General features: G+C 38.1%; 2 protein-coding genes across 4 annotated transcripts in view; one reads left to right on the top strand and one right to left on the bottom strand.

Moving 5' to 3' along the window:
- LOC6564447 (5'-AMP-activated protein kinase subunit gamma-1) overlaps nucleotides 1–23,411 on the bottom strand; it is a 65,770-nt gene that overhangs the window by 34,803 nt on the left and 7,556 nt on the right. Inside the window, exons 2-5 of one of the 2 annotated variants that reach the window (XM_032737146.2) lie at nucleotides 5,393–7,281; nucleotides 1,840–1,949; nucleotides 1,148–1,772; nucleotides 947–1,075 (exon numbers count right to left, since the gene is read on the bottom strand). In XM_032737146.2, coding sequence (XP_032593037.1) covers nucleotides 947–1,075; nucleotides 1,148–1,772; nucleotides 1,840–1,949; nucleotides 5,393–7,123 — 2,595 coding nt within the window. In that variant the 5' untranslated portion in view covers nucleotides 7,124–7,281. The remainder of the gene's footprint in view (nucleotides 1–946; nucleotides 1,076–1,147; nucleotides 1,773–1,839; nucleotides 1,950–5,392; nucleotides 7,282–23,411) is intronic. The other variant, XM_032737147.2, reaches the window with a different exon arrangement.
- On the top strand, nucleotides 14,333–18,060 carry LOC6564449 (sensory neuron membrane protein 1). 2 transcript variants are annotated; one of them, XM_001990508.2, is made up of 7 exons: nucleotides 14,333–14,545; nucleotides 14,635–14,792; nucleotides 14,883–15,030; nucleotides 15,765–16,019; nucleotides 16,263–16,769; nucleotides 17,052–17,230; nucleotides 17,295–18,060. In XM_001990508.2, exons 1-7 carry the CDS (start codon nucleotides 14,435–14,437, stop codon nucleotides 17,578–17,580), a joined length of 1,644 nt encoding a protein of 547 aa, XP_001990544.1. In that variant the 5' UTR covers nucleotides 14,333–14,434; the 3' UTR covers nucleotides 17,581–18,060. The 2 variants fall into 2 exon arrangements, with proteins under 2 accessions (XP_001990544.1, XP_032593042.1); XM_032737151.2 differs by having other exon boundaries at nucleotides 14,374–14,545; nucleotides 16,263–16,799.

The raw sequence follows: 23,411 nt of genomic DNA, 5'->3' as shown, positions 1-23,411 counted from the left end.
GCCCTAATGTCATCGACAATGGAAAAGTTCGCTGATATTTGCAGACTGTTTGGCTGTATTTCTCAAAGATTGCTATAAAAGCCGTAATAAGTAGATTACACAATAACTCGACAAGCTATAAATTATTGCAGTTTGGCAACAGTATGGGAATTACATGGCAATTTCAAATTGTGACGCTTTGTCCAAATACCAACAGGTATTGTAACTCTTTAAAATATTTAAGAAGCTTCTCAGTTCATCTATTACAACTTTTCAAATCTTACGTTTCTTTTTTGTAATATTTGAAGACAAGAATATCTTCAGTTTTAAATTTCGCGCCATACTTTTAAAAGCAAATAAACTTGTTCGCTATCTGTTAGACAACGGCTGGCTGCTAAATAACATTCTACAGCTGGTTCATGCACACACTGCAAATAAGTGCCAACCCAACACACCACAGAATGTTAAACTTAGCTGTGACACCTACCACTTTGAAATAAAAAAAAAAGGATTTATTTACTTCAATTTGTTCTTTCCAAGTTATACAACTAGTATAAAGGGTGTCTATTTTATATTCCAAGGGTTTTCCAACCAATTTCGGATTAGTTGTATAGTTTTTTTCTTTCTATATTGATTTACGAAGTTTATTGCCGGCTTAACTTCACTTGTCACTGTTTGCTAACATCGCGCGGCAATTGAGAAATGTTAAGCGTAGCTGTGACACCAACCGCTTCGTAATTAAAAAAAAACTATTAATTTACTTCAGTTTCTTTTTTCCTTGGTTATACAGCTAGTATAAAAAGGTGATTATTTTGAAGTCCATGGATTTTCAAATCGATTTCGGATTAGTTGTATATAATTTTCTTTCAATATTTTATGTTTTTAAGGCTATTTCCGCTTTCACTTGTATCTGTTCGGTAACAGCGCGCGGCAATTGAGAAATGTTAAGCTTAGCTGGGACACTTACCGCTTTGCGTTTGTCCGCCTCGCTGACCGCTGAATTTGAACGATGTCGAAACAGATCCATAACTTTGGTCATCGGCGATCGCTGATTGGCATTGGCATTCGGCCGTACCGCAGTCACCGTATGGTAATACTACAATATACATACAAAATAGAGATCAGTTTATAATAGCTGTTTGACTGTGGGGAATGGTATTTAACCGACCTGCGCATCGCTGCCCTGATGCAAATGAGCGCTGCCATCTTTGTACTTGCTCTTGGCGGAGACGGTGCCATCGGCATTGGTTATCGTTACGGCGGGATGCTGTCGATGGCCAAAGTGTTGCATGGCCACTTTCATGGAATTCATGAGACCGCCACCAGCACCACCGCCCGCGGCCGATGTTGCTGTTGCTGCTGCTGTTGCTCCACCCGCAGCTCCTCCCGCTCCCGCTGCTGTTGCTGGTGCTCCGCCAGAGACGGAATATGTGCTGCTGGTGGCGCTACTATCGGCCGAGGATGGATCCAGCAAATGTTTATCCTTGTGCCGTTTGGCATCCGATTTGGCACGCGGCCTAAAGACATCAAAGATCGTCGGCCGTCGGTTGGGCGACGCAATGCCATGCACCGTCGACTGATTGAGCACTGGCGAATCCTCGCCACTGCGTCGACGCTCCAGCGAACCGGAACGGGAACCACTGCCCACCATTCGTTCCGTGCTGCGTGAGATCTTCTCGCTGTGCCGATTGAGCTTCTCCAGCTTAGCCGTCTCCCGCTCAATGCGACGCGCCGTCTCCCGTTCCAGTTTGCGTGCCTCCTTCTCGCGACGCGACTGTTCCTTCTCCTGGCGTCTAAAAGGTTGCGAAATTATTAGTTAGTTAATGGCTAAAACGAATTTTACGGTTACGGTTAACTTACCGCTGCTCCTTCTCCATCTTTTTGTATGCCTTCTTGGCGGCCTTGGCATTGGGCTCCGCTGGGGCACTGGAGGGTCTGGAGCCGGGCACACGTGGCAGGCCATCCTGTTCCTGGAAGCGAACATGACGTTTTTTAGTTGGATTTGATTTGGTTGTCGTTTCACAATTATGATCAACATCTTCTTCTGGCTGCATGTTACTGCCAGCGCAGACCAAGACAAACTGAGCCGCAACTGGCTAAATGATAACTAAACCCGCCCACAGCGATTATCCAGTGCCTGTTTGTCCTGTTTTTACTGCAATTATGCCGAATTGTCTACAAATACAATTTGAACGCCAGCCCAACAAACAATCAACACAAGTCGCAATTTGCAATGACACAACAAGAGCAAGGAATAATAAAACCAACACCAATAACAAAAACGTTGAGGTATCGAATGTGTTTTATTAATTGGGCGATTCCTGTGGCGACCTTTATTCGAATTTAATCAATTTATTTATGGATTACGCAAAACTTTCGGAGGTAGGGGTTTTGGGTTCAGAAACTAACTGAGTACTTGTGCGCGCTGTGGTGAGTTAAGATTAGATTAAATAACAGGTTTGTGTAACAGCTAAGTGTCACAGCGGAGTGAGCAAGAAAGAGAGCACTGTTAATGCATAACAGCAGCTCAGCTCGGAGAGCAAAAGCGATCGAAATACAAAGTGCAAAAAAAAGAATTGTTATATTGTTAATGGGTCAGAGCTGAATAAACAATCAAATGGAGAACTTGCATAACAAACAGCAAGTAAACCATTGAAAGGGTAAGCAGAAGTAGAAGCTGACACAACTCGATTTGTCTCTATTTATTAAGATGATCGAACAAGAAGAGATATACAAAAGTTGTCAACAATTAAATTCAACATATTGTTCTAATCTTAATTAGTCAACAACTCAAATTATTACTGATTTGTGTGGATGATAAAATAAAAAACCAACAGGTATTAAAATCTCCTAGGTAAACCCCCTCCATCTATTTAATATTTATCGTTCGTTGGGCAATTTGCGACAAACCACATAATTTGTTCAATGGAATGCTTTTAGTGTGTCGAAGACCCTAACTAATGCCTGGCTCCATTTGATTACACGATATTTTCGACAACTTTCACAAACTGACAGACAGACTCAGACACAGACACAGCCAGAGACACCTGTATTTGATTTATTTTTAGCAAACTATTTAGCGGCTGTTTCACAGTCAACAGGTCAAAATCATCCGCTTTTATTTTTTCTCCATCTCTTTTTTGATTGTTTTTTTTTTTTTTTTTTTTTTTTGTGGTTGTTATTCGACATTTTAGCACTTAGCCGGAATGCCCAGTCACGTGCCCCGGGCTCTGTCAATATGCGTAGAATATTTATTGTTGTTGCTCTTGTCGTCGTGCGATGAGCTAACAACAACGCTAAATTAATGGACGGCTTTTAAAAGTATTCGACTAATCGACGATGGCGATGATTCCATTGCTTCCAATAAGCAAAGTGGGTTAAATGGATAAGGCAGCCAAGAAAAACAATATACAAAGAAAAGGAAAAGGAAAGCAACAAGTTCATGGCAATTGATGGGGATGCGTAAATACTCTTGCAGATCTATTAAATGAAACATATATACATACATATTTATGGGAATCAATACTAGAATATAATTGAAAAATATTAACAAAGTGTATTTTTCCAAATATATAATTGACTAAAATGCCAAACTGCGTATTTTAATAATGTAAAACAGAAATCTTCTTGCTTTTCATTGCTTAAAACAGAGTTCTTTTATATATAAAAAAAATCACTATAAATACAAATAGATAAATCAATTTGAATATTTCTGTAATTCGCTGCACTGTGTAAAAAGTATACAAATGAAAAACAGCAGTTCTTCAATGTCTTGTGGGATGGGATTGATGGGGTTGTGCATCAGCTGTTCGAGTAGTCAATCGAGTCAAGAGAATAGCAGTTATACGAGTAGATGAGTAGATGATATATCATTCAAGTGATTTGCATGAGAGGGCAGCACAAACGAACCATTTACATATTTATATACATATATACAGACATGTACTTGTATGCATTCAAGTAAGTATCTATAATTGGGTGTGGTGAGTGCCCCATTGACGTAATTGTTTGTCCAGACACAAACACACACATACACACACACACTCAACAGCAAGAAACAGCCTATGTAAATGTAGCCATATACATATATATGTATGTATATTGATATGTACATATGGTAATATTCTTTACATGCTACATGTGGCTACTCATGCATATACATAGGCATACATTGCGGATTGTGTACTGACTCTGCTATATATACATATATAGTGCGATTGTTCAGGTTACGAAAAGTCTTCCCATTGCCGCCTGCTGACAAATTGTGTCATTTGTCAGTTGGCTGATAAGCTTGCCACGGCGAAGTCAACAAACGATATCACACGAATTTCGCAAGTAGAATGATAAAAGAAAAAGTAGCAGAAACTCTAGACATCAAGTCAAAATCTGAATACTATATAATTATATACTGTACAATATAGTACATTATATACATGCATGTGGCATTATTTCCATATTTTTTTTACCTTCTTTTGTTCATATTTTCGTTGCAAAACAAAGGCATACATTTTTTGGGGGAATGCGGCAAGATCAGCGAACAAGTGAAATCTTTTTATTATCATTATGATGTCATAAGTAGTTCAAAAATAATTATTACATCAGACAAACTCTATGTCTAATTGGAAATTTGATGTACCTTTTGAAAAAGTGTATTGAGTATGTCTCTGAAAAAATGACAGACATTTTTGTATCTAAACTGCTCGAGAGCTGATACTTCAGACAGTTAAAGTATCTGCACATCGAATGGAAGATTACCAAGGGTTTACTTTTGTAATTTGAAGATGATAATGCAATTCACAGATCGAAGAATAAATACACGCAACGAATACAGGAATAGATCTAAGATTAAACAGGGATAGGTTTACATTGAAAAATTTCCGTTCAAACTCTATTTTTATGCACTTTGTTTGCTTAAAACTTGGCAAAACGTGTCCATTCAGTGGACTTTTATCATCCATTTTATTGATATTTCGCAAATAATGATTGCTGAAATGACGTCATTTAACGATGTGTTAATTTGAAGATAAAAGACAACTCTGAACTCATTTTTTTATGAGTGACGTTTTCATGACAATTTCTAGACATTATTTCCGAGGTGTTTTTTTTTCCGTCTGCCTTTCGATTTGCGGTTTACTTGTTTTGTTAATTTGATTTATGGGAATTTTGTGATATTTTTGGCAGGTACTTTTTTTTATCGGCGATAGTTGAACGATTACTTTTAAAGATTATCGCATATTCGTTTAGTTTTCCAAGAAAAAATTTATGTAATTTTCAAGTAGTTCCATCTTTTATACACAGTAGATTAAATAATGGAATATAAACTGTCTATCGATGCCATTCCATTATTTAAATGAATAATTATAGGAGAATTTCTGAGAAATCTCCGCACACATTTTTTCATATGCAAACTTACATCTTCTGAGACAGAAACCGAAACCGAACTCGAGGCGGTCAATTGCCGCGAAGGACTCGTCGTTGAATTGCTGCTCTCGTTGCGCAGCATGAGGCGTGGCATTGTGGAGGCGCCACCCAACGAAACGGGTCGCCTTAGAGCTGCTGCCGCTGGACTGGGCGCATCGTTGGCATCCGAAGTTTTGGGATTGGCGGGCGCACGACGTATCCAGATCTCGTCCAGTTCACGTTCGCTGGGCGTGCGCGGCTTGTTGGCCAAACTGTTGCTGGAACTGATGTTATCACAATTGAGACTTTGGTTCTGGCTATTCCCAACCAGCGAGACATTGCTCTGCGAGGGTGCACGTATCTCCACCAGCGATGAGTCGAAGAACTGCTTGGAGAGATGCGGTGCAGTGACTGGAAACCGATTGCTGCCATAGCGCTGCGAGAAGAGGCCCTGCACGGAGGAGTAGCCGCCAAAGCTGGAGGGGAAACTGATGGTTTGTGAGTTGGAGCTGGGCTGCAGTTCGCGCAGCTGTTGCGCCTCCTTGCGTAACTCGGGCGTCTCCTGGGCCCGCGACACCTTAAACTTGCCCATGATAATCATTGGCGGCTCTGTGGCATGGGGCAGCTGCACGGGCGAAGGCAGCGCAGCAACTGCTGGCGATGCAGGTGGCGATACAGCTGGCAACGCTGCTGCTGGTGTCGCCGGTGTCGGCGTCGGCTCGCTGGACTGCAGCAGCTCTTTTAGTGCCTTGGGCAAAATGGTGGCTGGGATTGGCGGCGGTGGTGGTGGTGGCGGCGGTGGTAACGATGCAGCATATGGCTCCTCAATGTTGCGCGTATTGATGCGATCGATTTTATGCATAAACTGCTGACGCAAACGTTCCAGATCCTTAAACTTCTCCTTCGAGGCGGCATCCTGCGGCGTCGGCGGTCGCGGCGGCGGCGCCTTCGAGGCGCGATCCAATCGAGGCGTCTCATTGCCTGCAATCGGTGGTGATTTATCACCAGCATCATCCTCATCGTCCTCCTCCTTGCACTGAGAGAGGCGACGTCGCTCGATGAAAGGTGGCAACAGATATGGCGGACGGTGATGATAGATATCGTAACGACCATCGCTGGCTTTGGCAAACTTGGTGTTCAGATTGAGGGCACCCACGATGCAGGTGTGCTCGCCAATTTCATCAGCATCTGCATCGGCATCGGCATCGTCGTCATCATTATCGTTCTCATCGTCGCTGCTGCTGCCGCTGCTGCTTTGAAAATCAAACGAGTTGCCACGCGGCAACATCGTCTGCATCTCCAGCTCCATTTGCGGCGTCAACTGTTGACTGTACTGCAGTCCACCAATACCGGCCAGCTGGCTCAAGCTGGAAGCTGAGGAATCGGTCGCTTGACCATTGGCACTGGCCTCCGAATCCGATTCGTAGCCATCGCCCACCGCCTGCTCCAGATCATCCATGGTGGACTCGAAGGCGCACTCAAAGCTATCCATTTCATTGTTGAGGTACAACGACTGCTCCCTTTCCCTATCCCTATCCCTATCCCCCTCACTCTCCGCCTCCCTTTCCCTCTGCCCCTCCAACTTCTTGGCCCCGCCATTCTGCTGCTCCACGTGCTCACTCATCGAGGAGGCATTTGTTGTGGTGTCGCTGGTGTGGTTTGTTGTCGCTGTTGCAGCACCTGATTTTGTGACCGGCTGCTGTTTAACATTATCCTCGTTGTTGTAGTCGCAATTTGTGGCCATTTGCGATTTGCTATTGGGCTGAGGCGTTCTTTGGATGTTTCTAGCTTTCCTTTTCTTGAGTTTAGTCTTCCCTTTGACGACTGCCGCTCTCCAAAATTTCACTCAGTTCGTTATGCAATTGATTTCATGTGGAGCGACATTGGTTTGTTGCTTGGAATCTGTAAAAGAATTGGCATATTCGTATTTTGAGCGACTACATTCGAGTTTTGTAGCCTTCAGCTTTCGATTGTGTTGACATGAGAGAGCGCAGAGAGAGAGAGAGACAGAGAGCGAGAGAGAGAGAAAGTTAAAGATGGGTATTCCCCATTTGACACAGATAAAAGATTGTCTCATATATACTAAAGTTCGATTAGAGACTGACTAAGAAGACCTTTTCCAAATTCTACATCTTTCAGTGAAATATATTTTCAAATTTCAGTTTTTCAAGTGTTTGCAGCATATGCAAAAGACTGCCACTAAAGCAACATATTTACTTCATATGCTCAGTTGATGATTTTTAGTGCTTCATAATTAATAAATTACTGCCTGTCCCAGCAAACGAACCACAAAGCATGCCACATGAACATGTTGTCAAACTTTAAGATACTTTTGTAGCTGCCAAAGCTCAACACAAAAAAGAATGTGTTGCACGAGGTGAAGGTCGACAAACAACGGCATTAAAGCATTTGGAAAATGGCATTTTGTATTTCTGTTTCTGTTTCTGTAATTTTTTCGTGTTTCTTTTTCGGATTTCTTAATTGGGACCAGTTCGAACCGAGCATTCGCCATTGAATCGGAACAGTAGCCAAAGAAAATACCCACACAGCCATACACTTAAATGTATATCTTGGTGCATGGACTGACTGAATGAGCAAAACAAAGCGCTAACAAAGCTAATTCAATTATTTACGCGTCGTCAAAAAAGAAGAAATAACAAAACAAGAAAGCAACAAAAGGGGGAATATGAAAAGCATATGGCAAGCACACTTATGTATTTACATACATACATACATACATACATACGCGTATTTCCCATCTAACAATCCAAACAAAAAAAAAATATATAAACATTGCTATTTAGTGAGTATTTTCGGTGAGTCAGAAAGTGGAGGAGAATTTCGCTTTTGTTTAGGGAGATTTCACAATAAAACTTGGGCTAATATTAGACAAGACAAGACAAAACACACTCCAGCAAATTGAGTGAAATAGTCAAGCATGCTTGATGTGTGCAATGTCAAACGAAATATTCAAGTTTGCATAAATTAATAAATGAATCCCTTATGCAATATATAAACATACATATTCATCCATTACCTGTCCAGCAATGCAATATAATATGCTGATGCTTGCGGCGCAGGGGGCGTTGCATTTGGAATATGTATTACTAAAAGCCAAACCGCAATTGAGCAAATCAAATGCATGCGATACACCCAGCAATTAATGACAATTAGTAAAACATTTTCCTTTCGTTTATTTTCCGCATATTACATGGAAGGGGCGTTGTTGTTGGGAGGGGAGCAGGGTTTGGCTCAAGTTTGCGGTATTTTACAAAAGTTTCTGTGGCCATCACTCCACGCCATCAACGCCAGCCAAGTCGAGGGAAATGAATAATTTAAGCATAACACTTCAACTGACCGACTATGGCTATGAGTCACTTACTTTTCCGAAAAGTTGAACAACGCTAATTGCACACACAACTTAATACAGACACACAACTGCACATTTCAGAGAACTGGAAACCGAAGTGCAATTTCAACTGCAAATGAGTCTGTCAGTTTAAGCTTTAACTAGAGATGATCACGTGTCAAGTTTTCATTCGATAAGAAATTATATAAATATTTGTAAAATTTATTTTAATTTTATTTCGATCACGAACAAAAATTGAGTATAGTACAGTATGCAAGAGTATTTAAACTGCGGCTTGGCTAGGATGGTCTCTACCACTTGTTATATATAGAAATGCTAATAAGTCAATGTATTATTATGGTTCTAAATCGAAGATTGCATTATCATATTATTGACTTCCTATCTTCGTTTCGTAATCGAAATGAATCCAATCTCTTGTTGCAATCGTATTACGAACAGCTGCTGCTGTATATTAATTGTAACATTAACAATCACAAATATAGAAACGCTAATAAATCAATGGAAACAATATTTCAACTTTCGAACTTCTTAATGTATTTTTATAATGGTTGTAAGTCTAAGCATGCATTCGAATATTATTGCTTATTGCTGTACTCGATGCGTGTTCGTGTCGTGTCAGAAGTAATCGAAATGATAATTGCATCTCTAGTTGCAGCCGCATATCGTAGTAATACGGACAGCTGTTTGCTGTCTTTTAATTACAAGCCATTAACAATTGCATGAGCCACAAATAATTGCTGGCAAATCGAACGTCATGTAACCGCTTTCGACTCGTTGCATTTATCTATCTAGCTATTAATCAATGACGCGCATCTAGAGACTTGGGCAATACGCCGGTCCGGCTTGGCTTCGGGCCAGACAAACTGGCGTCTTGTCTTTCAACTGAAATTCAACTTAACGTTTTTCATGCGGCACCTGCAAATCAAGCAAACAATACATAATATATATGGCATGCTTGGTGTTTCAAGTTAAAGCACAATTTGAAAATGCTGTCATACTTGAAACTTGAAACTAGGGAAGCATAAGAAATCGTTGAGTCTCTGATACTGATTTAAATGCTTGTAAAGGTCTAGTAGAAAATTGTCAACAAGTTCAAGCTTGAATTGCAGAAAGTAATTGATTTAAAAATCATATTTAAATTCTTCACTAAGTCAATAGCTAAACTTTAATTAACGCCAATATGGGAAAGGGAAATAAAAAAGTGAAAATAAAATAAATGTACGTGTTCTGTGGCCTTTTGCCAGTTTCCTTAGCTCCCACACAGTTCGTGTTGTAAACGGTTTCAGCTCAATTTCGAAGGCAATGCATAATTACAAGTATTTTAGACTTTGCATGCATATTGATAACATTGAAATGCTGACAATAAATTATTGTAGTCACGTAATTAAAATAACTCTCCAATTGAGCAGAGAACAAAAACAGAGTCTAGCCAAGCAAAATATTTGAAATGAATGGCATTCAAACATTTTTCAATTTTATATTTGGTGCTCGTTCAATACAAAAAGGAAAAACAAATAAATATTTGTATAAGGATGAGTTCTTGATGAGGCAAGGTACTTGATATAATTATAAAAAAAATAATGATAAATGAACTCAAGTGAAATTCAAATGCAATGCAAATAACAATCAGATACAAATGTGTGAAAAATAAACAAATGCGGTTGGCTTTGAATCTGTAAAATACACCCGACTTATGAGTGGGCTGCAAATGATGTAAGACTCTAAGCTGATCAGAGCTTATGCAACTGCTGACATGTGAGTGCTTGTTCGAAAAGTTCACAGTGAATTGAATGATTCACTTGAATTGATACCAAATGTCAGCAGATTCTGGCGCATTTGTGAACGGCACACGTTGAAGTAATCAATTAATGGCTGTCACACGATATGAGGCACACAAAAAAAAAAGACTCAAAATCAATTAATTAAAGTGTCTGACCAATGGGACGAAGAGGAAGACAGAGCCACTGAGAGAGAGAGGAGGGACTATTTGACACAAATGCTGTATATTTTCTTTGGGTTTATCTCAGATTTAACAATGCGGCAGCATTGTAAATGTCATAAACAAATATAGAAATTAGCAGGGTAATGAAGAAATTAGTGGGCGTCGGTAGAAGATCGTTAATTGACATAAAAGTGCCGACAACTTGGCAAGTTGTCCGTTGGCGTGAAGTGAGTCGCAGATTTAAAGTTCCTAATGCAATCCACAGACTCAAGGATGACGATCAAAGCTAATTTAAAGTAGTTCAGTTTGAAAGAGTGAGAAAAAAACATGAAAGAATGGATACGTTATGTAAAATACCCTTGAAGAGCGGAGTCAAACAAATTTCTGGAAAAAAAAAACCCAAGCGATTGTTCCTTTGAAAGCTATATAATAGAGTAGTCCAATGCTGATTGTTTTGTGTTAAAATTATGGGACCATAAAAAGATAAGATCATGTTAAATAATAAAGTTTCTTATACTTGTTCCTATGGGAGCTATAAGACATAGTAGTCCGATCTCGATAAGCAAAATGACACGCATGGCTGATCAGTTTAGTTTATACAAGAACAAATCGTTTGATTGATTGTTTCCATGCAGTAAAAGAGTCATTAAGATAAATTAAAAATTGAGGGTTTATATAAAAGATCAAGAATATATGTATTTATATATATACTTTGTGGGATCAGACACGTCTCCTTCAATGCGTTATAATATTCTTGACAAAATTATAATCGTCATTGCTCAATCGTTTGCTTTTAGTCGGTCTCCCTCGAGATATAAAATATTCGTATAAGTGTATTCGTCATAAGTGGTTTCATATCCGAGCAGCAAGAAATATTTCAAAGTTTAATTGTACATTTCAATTTCAATTGCAATCTTCTGAAGGCATAACAAATATTTTTGTTTGTATGTAAGTATATATATATGTATATGTAAACTTAATTGAATAAGAACAGAACGTTTTGATAATTAATATGCGGAGCTTTGTAATTTGAAATGCCAAAGCAGGCAGTTGCACAGTTAGCTGCTGCTGAGCAATCTGAACAATCCACTGCAAATAATCACTGGCTCAGCAGAAAAGCACGAGTTTATTTAGAGGCCGGAACTGGGGCTTGGGCGTCTGAAACTGCGACTGAGGGTTTTGCCATTAACTTTGGGTTTGGGTCTGTTGCCAAGCGCATTTGCATTTATTTCGTTGTTTTTATTTATTTTTTCTTTTTTTGTTGGTTGTTTTTTATTATTTTTTCATTCAACTCGTTTTTCTGTGTCACTTTAAAAGATATGTGTTGCTCGAGCACTCATTCGCTTGGTTAAGTCGTCTCAACGTTAGAGTCACGTGTTTATTTTTTTTATTTATTTTTTTTGCCATTGTCTGAGTTTCGATTTCGTTGTTTGGTTTTCATGTCTTATGCAGTTTCGAATTATGTTTATGTCGCCGAGCGACAATTTGACGACAAACGAGCACCTTACACACTTACGTTTCACCTTCTTAAATGGTCTTGGGGCGTAACGGCCAAGGTACCAGCCAATCTATGTATGATGTAACACACACGTAGACTGAGTCTAGAGCCGAGAAACACTTCATATCAGCTTGCAATATGCGGTCAAGTGAGTCGAGCGATGAAAATCATTTCACTAATGACTGCCAAAGGGCTCATATGAAGAGCGAGACTCTGATGAAAAGCTGTATGGCAACTATGCCTAGTGAGTTTAAGTTCGACTGTATTTGCTATATAGAAATGTAAATACCCGCTCAGCTAGGACCTTGACTATATATAGCTTATGCGATGAATGATTGAAAGCAACTTTGAAGATAATCTGGCATTCTGCCATAGAACTCTGTACAATATGGCAGCCGTTGAATACTTGATATGATTTAACAAGTTAAAACACACTAGTTGAGACAGCTTAGCTAGCAAATACATTGAACTCAGCTTCTAAGTACATAGTTTGTTTAAGATGCACATTCGTTTTGTTAATTATCAGTTATCAATGAAATAAAACAAACTCGAACAGCATATGGTATACGCCAATTAATACTTCAAATTATAAATCTCTTCATTGTTCCATGCCTGTACGTGTTAATAAAATTATAGTTTTCCAGCGAAAAATAAGACAATTTATAGGTACTACATTTTGTGCCATCGAATAGGCTGTTTTCACAACTAATTCAAATGATTGTTCATAATTGCCATCTAAGTCTTTTCAATACTAATAGTCGATAAATACTTTACTTAAGGTTATTTACAGTATTTAACTCAGCTGCAATCAGCGTCACTTTGCTAAGGCATATATATATATATGTATGTATATATAAATGTATTAATTATGGAATATTCGCCAGGTGTCGCATAGGTAATGGCAATTGATTCAAGCTTTCCTCATCAAATGTCAAATGTGTTTTATATTATTTAACCTTGCCCCTTCGTCAATTTCAAAGTCGTGCGATCTTCGAGCAGTGAGGCATAAACAGTTGTCCGTTGCAGCCCATTTAATCCCACCTCTATTATAGCCCACATGCGTATACCCAACTATGTATATATATATATATATATATATATAATTATATAATAAATGCGGGCGTTACGCACGAATGAGACCCGATTATAGCCCTCAGATGCCAGTTTTGGTCAGCGGTCGTTATCGTTATCGTTTTTATTACTAACGTTGCACGAATTGCAAATCGGTTCGAGTTGATTGATACTCGTTTAGATTTGATGCGCAGTTCATTCAACTGGTTTTATAAGCGTTAGATCATTTGCTAATATCTCTTATTTTGCTTCGCTTAACAGCATCAATTGCGTTTTACACAGTTTCTGGTAAGAGCAACAATTGAACTAGTTGAGCTGGCCAGAGCTTTTTTTTTTGGAACTTTAGATGTGATTAGAGTATAGCTGATTCGCAGTGCTGGCGCTATGTTATAAAAACTAAATTGGTAGAATTAAAGTGTAGGCACTGCTCGAATTACAGATGCTCTTTACAATCTTTAAAGTAGTGAAGTATGGCTTGGTATTTTATCATAGTTTAAAATTGTCATTGAATGATAATAATAATGACAACAGATTATTATAGTAATTTTTGATTTTATATTGGTGCATCATATTTGTATTTCTTCTACTTTACAAAGCTTTTTGAAATTAGTAATAAGATGAAAAGCAAGCAATCTAAATTTTGTGACTCAACTATTACGCTATAGATTAGATTAGAAGCGATTCATAATGTTACAGCAGCATGTAAAAGACCTCACAGATCTGTAAGAATTAGAATTAGAAAAATAGCGATGAGAAATATTATTGATTTCACACTTAATGCCATTTCGCCAGCGATTATTGTAGAGTAATGTTGGCAAGGGATTCGCAGCTTGTAATATTCTCACAAATGCCCACCTATGATATCTATTTTATTCTCCAATTGTATTTGCAATACCAAGCATATAAATATAATTGAATGGGCGGCTTATGGATGGGCTGAGGGAGAGGTGGGGTAGGCTATTAACTACAGTTGCCATATGCGTTGAGAGCGAAATTCGCACGTAAGCCTTGTAGAAGCAGACTTCAGAACCTAGGCGAGCATTGGGCCGATTCAATTCAATTTTCAATTTTCAGTTGTCAGTAGTGCGGCGGCAGCAGTGAACGGATAACATCGCAATAAGCGATCAAAAATAAATAGCTTAACACTTCAAATCTTGAAGCTAGTCAACACAAGATGCAGGTGCATCGCACTAAATTACTAGCAGCATCCGGTGGCACATTGCTATTTGGCATTCTATTCGGCTGGGTTCTATTTCCACAAATCTTGAAATTTATGATATCAAAGGTGTTTGTTTTGTGTCTGCGTGTGTGTGTGTGTGTGTGTGTGTGTGTTCTTGAAAAGTATGAAATGGAACTGTTTTTGCATATTTACAGCAAGTTACGCTCAAGCCAGGCACGGATGTACGTGAACTTTGGAGTGCGACGCCATTTCCCTTGCATTTCTACATCTACGTTTTCAATGTGACCAATCCCGACGAGGTCGCCAACGGCGGCAAGCCACGTGTGCAAGAGGTCGGACCGTTTGTCTTCGAGTGCGTTAAATATATATATATGTATATAGATATATATACCATAGTATCTGGTGTAAAGTGTTGATTCTAAAGTTGAGCTTGTTATCACAGTGAGTGGAAGGATAAGTACGATTTGGAGGACGATGTCGTTGAGGATACGGTATCCTATAACATGCGCAACACATTCTTCTTCAACGAGAAGGCCTCGAGTCCGCTAACGGGTGAGGAAGTGATTACCCTTCCACATCCATTGCTACAGGTAAGTGCCCACTTTCATAAGCGGAGCAAATATATTTAAATCTGTAGCTTATTTGTTGATCTGATTGGAATACAATTTAAAGAGGGGTCGAGTTAAAATATTTAACAACTAATAATTTAAAACTAACCAAATAGTTTTTTACTAGTTAATGCATATAATTCTTCCTTTTTTTCCGACACTTTCAAGTTATACAAAATAGGTTTCTTTTATATATTTTTAAAAATAATTTTCCAATTAATTCAAGTTTAGCATCTGACTAAATATAACTACATATCTACCCAAAATTCATAGAAACCCTAATTCCATTTTTATTAAGAATCTGAAATGCACTTGAGCATTGAATGGTTCACATATGTACATAGTTACAATACAAATCGTTTGATAAAACCTCGTAATCCATTGTTAGACAACGAAAGCCTTGTGAATTATGCAAATCACTTAACTTATATTCCCAGCAATGTCAAAATTAACTTATCGCTGTAAAAATAAATAGCTTAGACAGCAAATTGCTGAAAAAAAAGAAAGAAAAAAACATGAAGATAATAAATTAATGACCCGTCGCAGTGCGAGTCAATACGTCTTGATGAGTGCAATAACGTTTCGGGTGGCAGCCGAGTCAGTTTCGGTTTTTATGTGCTAAACGTGTTGCAATTAGTTGGCTATTTATCATATGCACGTTGATCGGACTACTCTGGCCTGTGTTCATACACTTACATATGATTTGAATTCGACAGTCCATTGGCATAAGCGTACAGCGTGAGCGAGCGGCAATGATGGAGCTGATTGCCAAGGCACTGGCGATCATCCTTCCGGATGCGAAACCATTTCTGACCGCCAAGTTTATGGATTTATTTTTCCGTGGCATCAATGTTGATTGCTCCTCCGAGGAGTTTGCTTCCAAGGCACTGTGCACGGTTTTCTACACGGGCGATGTGAAACAGGCCAAGCAGGTCAATCAGACGCACTTTCTGCTCTCGTTTCTGGGTCAGGTGAGTGATATGAACTATGAACTCCATAATGTACGAAAGGAAGTTTTTCTTAACGGATTTGCCAAAACAGTTAATCTAAATTTAAAGCAGCACACGTATTCACTTATTTGAAAAAGAAGTGTTTCAAGTTTTGGACAAGCACTAAATAGAAAGACCAACGCAACTTAAATATGGCATAGTCTCTTCTAACCTGTACATATCTTTCACTTAACGCTTCCTTTTAAAATCTCCTTGATTCCCCAGAGCAATCACACAGATGCTGGTCGCTTCACCGTCTGTCGCGGCGTCAAGAACAACAAGAAACTGGGCATGGTCGTCAAGTTTGCCGATGAACCGGAGTTGGACATGTGGCTGGGCGATGAGTGTAATCGTTTTGTGGGCACCGATTCCACCGTCTTTGCGCCTGGCCTAAAGCGGGAGGATGGTTTGTGGGCCTTTACACCAGACCTTTGTCGTTCCCTGGGCGCTGTCTATAAACACAAATCATCATATCATGGCATGCCTTCACTCAGATATACCCTAGATATGGGCGATATACGTATGGATGAGAAACTGCATTGTTTCTGCGATGATCCCGAGGATTTGGAAACTTGTCCACTCAAGGGCACCATGAATCTAAATCGCTGCGTGGGCGGTCCACTAATTGCCTCTATGCCGCATTTCTACAATGGCGATCCGAAGCTGGTGCAGGATGTGGATGGTTTAAATCCGAACCAGAAGCAGCATGAAGTCTTTATTGACTTTGAGCCGGTATGTTACAGGAAGAGTAAAACAACACTGGTAAACAGTTTTTATATTATATCAATGAGAAAAAGTCCAGAGATATTTTTGCTTTAACTCGGTCAGTTTCAGTGCCATCTACGATCAAACCAAAAATATTTTTTTCACTTAAATCAATATTTGCTGCACTTTGCAATAATGAATTAAAGTTTGAGAGTTTTCATCTTTTAGAGCCATAATTATTTAGCTGTTATATTTCCAAGCATAGTGTATCAAGTAGTCGTACTAAAATGCTCATATTGTTTTTGGCAGATTTCCGGTACACCGTTTCAGGCTGCCAAACGAATGCAGTTTAATATGGACATGGAGCCCGTGGAGGGCATTGAGCCATTGAGGCATCAGAGGAAAGTTATAATGCCCATGTTCTGGGTGGAGGAGGGTGTGCAGCTGAACAAGACCTATACCAATATGGTTAAACATACGCTCTTTCTGTGAGTAATAACTAACTGAGAATTGCAAAACAGAAATTAACTTAACTTTTCCTCCAAACAACAGGGGTCTCAAGTTTAATGCCGGACTACGTTGGATGTTGATTACGTTCTCATTGATTGGTCTAATGTCGGCTGGCTATTTATTCTTTAAGGAGTCAGACAGTCTGGACGTAACCATGCCGCCAAAGATCATCAAGGAGTCGAACAAGGTGGCCAATCAACCAACATTTGCAAAGCAACAGCAACATCAAGATCAGCAATCACAGTCACAAGCTACAGCAGCACCCAATGTGCCCATACCCGGCGTAGATCTGTCCAATGTCAAAGTAGAGCTCCGAGAGCGCTTCTAAGACGACTCGCCTTAATACCATTGTTGTTGTTGTTGTTGCTTTTGTTGTTATTATTGTTATTGTATTCTATAGATTTTGAAAAAAAAGCACCTGTAGTCCAATGAGCACGCGCTAATAAAGTGGCCAACGAAATGCGACATCAGCTGTTCAACGGAGCCGTCAAACTGGTTTAGGCCAAGATCGATGCACTTGACAAGCGTCGCCAATGATTGCCGCTCACTGAGCCCAGACAAGAGATGAATGACAAGAGCTCTGCTCTCAAATGACACAAATAATAAATGTAATGTGCAACAATCGGTTCGATCATTGCTCGTTTGTCTGTTAACTGTACTCATACCTAATGAGATTTATTCCAAGCACCAACACTCATAAGGTCTTTGGAATTGAAATGATGACTAGACGACTCACAAAACCAGAAACGATCAATGAATATCAATCAATATGTTTTTTGTCCTTAATAAAATGTAGTTTTTTAATAAACTTTGTCTATCATGAGCATAGTTAAAATTAGCTAATCCCAAAACTGGAATTGATAAACAATTGATGACTGCTTCTCCAAATTTAACTAAATTTGTTAACAACATTTATTAGTCAACTTGTTTACACGCATTCAATGTTATGTTAAGCTATCAAAATCAGCGTCAAACCACAGCAGCTCTTCGGGCTCCGACAACTCAACGCCAGGACACTGCATGGCATACCCTTCAGGATGGTCAAGTTGACTATCAAATACGTTGATATGTTTGGGCAATGTAGAATCACCCAGGAATAATTCCAATTGTGCACAGAGGCCAACGTTATCATCTATATTGTGATTATTGAGTTGAGCAAAACCTTCTTTGATATAAATCTCTCGCTGCTGATCATGCCATATGTCAAGCACCTTAAGTTCGGGTAACTCGGATAAAGTTTGATCGGGCCAATTTGTAGAGTTTTCATAGGATATGCTCAGGCGTTCCAAGTGCTGGGCGGGCCAAGGTTTAGGCATAGCTGGCAGCTTGGTCAGGCCTGTTAAATCCAAGTCGAGCAGATTGATGGCATTATGCAAAAAATCCAGATTTTGTAGCTGGGAATTGCTGAGCAGCAGTTGTTGCAGCTGCTCGGGTTGATCAAATTTGAGACTTTGTAAATGGCAATTGTCCGCCTGAAGTATGCGTATATTGCCAGCTAGATGAAGTCTCTTCAGCTGGGGATTATCAGAGATAATTAGACGTTGTACAGTTGGCAAGGCATTGGCTGCAATGTGCTTCAAGCGATTGCCACGTGCCGAGAACAGTTGCAAATCGAGCTGATTGGCAAATAGTTGTGCAGGCAGCTCAGCTAATTGATTATGGTCCAGATTGAGTTGCTGGAGCTTGGCCAGAGCAGCAAAAGTTTTCGATGGCAGTCGTTGCAGTTTATTATTGGCTAAATCCAATATCTCCAGCTTTGTGGCCAGCGCAAAGGTTGAGGCATCTATTGAGTCTATCAAATTGTCAGCCAGTTGCAAGATCTTGAGGTTTGTAGCGCCTTCAAAGCACTCGGGTGCCACTTGTTGCACTTTACAATCCTGAACATCAAAATGCTCCAGTTGTTCTAAGGTCTTAAAAACATTCAAAGGAAATTGTCTCAAATGGGAATTGCGTAGCACTAATTCCGTGTATCTATCCAATTTCTTTGCGATTTCTTCCGTAAAATATGCAACTTCCGTTTCGAGTGGATAGTTGAGTTCCTCACACAGATTCTCAGTACATTTGAGCGTTTTAACAGACACTTGTCTGGGACTCGCCTCACAGCTGTTGAGCATCAGCCACAACAACAGATACAGATGGGCTTGTGTTGACATCTCCACGCTAGACAAATGCTTCGGAAACTGAACTATGTCAACGATTTGATCAGTCTTTTTAATGCCCGTATTATATTAAAGAGCCAAGCAAAATGATCAACAAAACAATGCTAGACAAAAACTGGTATTGAAACAACAAACAAACAAAATATATATAAAAAACAACTGGGCCCAACCACTTTTAAATTAAGCTATTTACGCAAAGATTGACAGAAATATAGAATAAAAATAATCATTTAAATATAGCTAAACAATTTGGTTTGTAAAAAGTAAATCGAATAAGAATTGACTGCTTAAATGTTGGCACAATAATTTATAAGACGCATTTGACTACCTGTACTAGACCATAAGTTGATAGGTATTATCGGTACATTTTTTAAGATCAATTCAACCATATTTTCAATAGCTCTAAATAACAACAAAATTTTCATTAAAGAAAAAAAAACGGAACACATAAAAAATAAATTTGTTTACATTCTACAATACAGAATTGTCTTACACAATATGTGGTTAGTCATTGCTATTTGTTTTTTAATATCAGATCGTTTAAGAACATGTGCACACTTGCAGTGTGTCTAAGGTTCGTTAATATTTTATGTAGTCGTGATTTTAATGGACACCTTTACCGGTCACCTTGTGCCAGAACGTTAGAAATATACCGACTGCCAGTTTATGCCGAAAACCCGAAAGGCTAATAAAAAATTTATGAATGTGCAAAATGAATGTTCGCCACATTAAGTTCTATACAACAATCATTTTGGGCACAGCCCCGGCGATAAGCACGTCCCGAGCACAGTGCCCGGAGACGGAGCATGCCAACAATATTAAATTGAGTTGTGGTGGCACTCTTTTTCCCTTTATCACTCTCTCTCTCTCTCGCTCTTATACGTCATGTTATGTGGGCCAAGTTCAGTGGTCAGCATGGCTACCATAATTTCGATAAGCTCGGAGCAGAGAGATATGGGGATTTTGTGAAGGAGCTGCCCGAAGCAAGTCGATTATTGTATTTGAAATTCAAAATGGGCTTGTTTTCAATTGATAACGTCGAAAGGTTGAAGATATAACTAAGAGTTATTTGAAACATGTGTGCGATTTTCTCAAGACTTGGACTTGGAAACTCTCCATTAGTATGATACACAAAATTGAGCCACTGATAAAGAATTGAACATATTGTTAAACTTCTGCAGCAGTACACCTCACCTGATGGATACATTGCAATATATTAAATCACTTTTTAAAAGAAGGCTTACGTGAATTTACCATCTAATTTAAGAATACAAAAGTTAAGTATTTCACTTATCTTCATCCCAAAATAAATACGTCACCCACTCGATTCATTTGTATACTGTTAAAGATTACAGTCAATGATGTCATATTAAAAATTGACGGTGTTCGTTTAACAATTTTATTGTCATTTTCGGCTTAATCTAAGGCATCCAAAACAATTTAAGGGAAACACCAAAGCTATTATGGCTAAACCTTGTATAAAAGTGAGCTGAAATACCAATAATAGGCAGAACATATCAGTTCATAGTTAAATTCAAATTTGTAACGCATTCTTGCAGATGAAAATAAACCAAATAACTTAAATATTATTATTAATAGTGAAAATGCTCGCTTAACAATCAATTAAAGCTCTTCACTTCAATATTTATTGTCACTTCGAACTTAATCTAAGGAAACTAAAACCACTTTAGGAATACACTAAAGCTACCATTCCTGAATCATATATAAAAATTAGCTGTAAGAGATATGGGACAATAAACGTTTACGTACATATAATACTAATAGTTTACCATATCGAAATTGACTGCAGTTCATAGTTAAATTGGATTTTGTCACACATTTTTCCACATGACGATAAACTTAGCGACGGGGCCAATAAAATAATATGTTCCATATAAATGAAAGCGCCATAAAGCATTTGTTGTGCTTCAAAGAGACGTTTGACTGATTGTTTACCAGACAACTATATGGACTCTATATAGTATATTTATGGACATATACATATATATATATGTATATATTTGAGTTTCATATGACATTTGTTTACACAGCATAACTATTGAGGCAAATTTGATTTAAATTAAACACAACAGAAAATTTTCACTAAGAAAGACTCGGGCACAAAGTCCCCACTATATTATACCCATACACATACATAGCAGAGGAAGGGGGAGTGCTGGAAGGGTGAATGGGATTGTTCTGCTGCATATGCAAAGTAATTGGCGGCAAATTGAATTGAAAGAACGACGACAAACAAATTTATCGCTAAACGAAGTCATGCCGTTCCAATTGTCAGCCAACAAGAGGGCAAAGCAGCAGCAAAAAAACAAAAAAAAAAACAAAAAAGAAAAAAAAATACATCACACTCTATATCTATATCTTATCTATATACACATGTACCCTATATATATATTTCATTAAGCTGGAGACACGAGTAAGCGCATGTGTATATCAAGAATTTCAAAGAGTAATTGGCAATAAATATATCAAAAGATAATTACGATTTGACTAAAACAAATACTTGCTTGCTTTATATTTATCAAAACTCTGCTCCTCTCTACCCCTTCCAGTTCTCGTTTCGATTTAGTCTTCAAAATGCAAATATCGTTATTTATTTGTTTGAATGTTCTTATCGTACTGGCCAGGAAACTGTTACGAAAAGTTAATTAGATGCCGGCCACAAATGAAATTTGTTTGCATATAAATTAATTGTGCTTTACTTTGAATTTGTTTGGTTTATTTTTGTGTTAACCATCGTCGTTGATCTTTTGGTAAGCACTGTAAAAGCTATATTGAGTGACTGGAAAGCAGGTTGAACATGTTTCACAAAGCCATTATAATGCTTATTTATTTGTTTTTGATTTTTTTTTAGTTCTTGGTTAGAAATTCTTAATAATGAACATTAATTAGCCATGTTCATTCTTCCATTTTTAATTTTTGGTTTTTTTGCTATTGCTCACCAAATTTCTACATGATGGAAATTTTTGTTTATATTTATTTCACACCTGTAGCCCGCAGTACAATAATGACGAAAAATACACACGACTGTAAGGGTGAAAGACGCCAACTGTCGCTAATAATTTGTTGAACAAATGCCAAACAATACACAACCGTAAAACTTATATATATATATTTTTATATATAGATGCATATAAGCAAATATATAAACAATATTAACGGAGGCAAAACAAGGCGTGAAATGGTTTTTCACAACTTTTGTTTATCAAGACGTTTGTGAAATGCTCTAAAAATTTAATTCCAAATGAATTAGAAACGTAAATTTTATTAAACATTAAGTTCTTTTTATTGCCATAATAAACCATGTAAAGTGTTAGAAATTATCCATAAACCTTGATTCAAACAGAATTTTGCCCAAAGAAATATTCATTTAAAAAATATAATTTTGTCTTATTGGAATTTCGAAATGCTCTTCATAATACACTTAAATAGTTATTTATATAAATGTTAAATTGGTCACACAAATATTTTTCACAGTATTTCATTTATTTAGTAATAATTATTTAAACAATTTAGATACGCATAAAAAGAAAGGAGAACAAGGAAGACACATTTGAAGGTGAACTTTGGAATAAAATATATGATATTTCAATAAATATCGCCTATAACAATTAAAGTTATTCATTGGAGAATACAATAGAGAAATCCGACAAAAAGAAAAACGAGAAAAATAAAAAATAGTATTATATATCTTGCTAGCCAGAAGATTGAGATGAAGAGGTAAAACCATTGAGGTATTATTTGTAACCATCAACATGCCCTAATAGACTTATTAAAAATACTTTGGTATTTTCCCATTTGCTTATCCGGCACATATCAATGTAAATGGAGCAAATGCAGTGCTTTAAAAAGTATTATCATCTATCAAAATATGCTTATCTTTAGAGTTTTGACTTTCATATGCTTTTCTTCTCAACTTGTACCACACTTCACATACTTCTTACATATAAATAGGTAGGCCGTAATGTTTGTTTGAGTACGA

This window comes from Drosophila grimshawi, unplaced genomic scaffold, assembly GCF_018153295.1.
Source record: "Drosophila grimshawi isolate 15287-2541.00 unplaced genomic scaffold, ASM1815329v1 contig_311, whole genome shotgun sequence".
NCBI classification, from domain to species: domain Eukaryota; kingdom Metazoa; phylum Arthropoda; class Insecta; order Diptera; family Drosophilidae; genus Drosophila; species Drosophila grimshawi.
This window is presented reverse-complemented; position numbering and strand designations above follow the sequence as displayed.

Coding starts and splice junctions, on each gene's coding strand:
- LOC6564449 (XM_032737151.2), top strand. CDS start 14,435: ATGCAGGTGCATCGCACTAAATTACTAGCAGCATCCGGTGGCACATTG. Junction 16,020..16,262: donor TGCTCTCGTTTCTGGGTCAG/GTGAGTGATATG, acceptor TTGATTCCCCAG/AGCAATCACACAGATGCTGG. Junction 17,231..17,294: donor GTTAAACATACGCTCTTTCT/GTGAGTAATAAC, acceptor TCCAAACAACAG/GGGTCTCAAGTTTAATGCCG.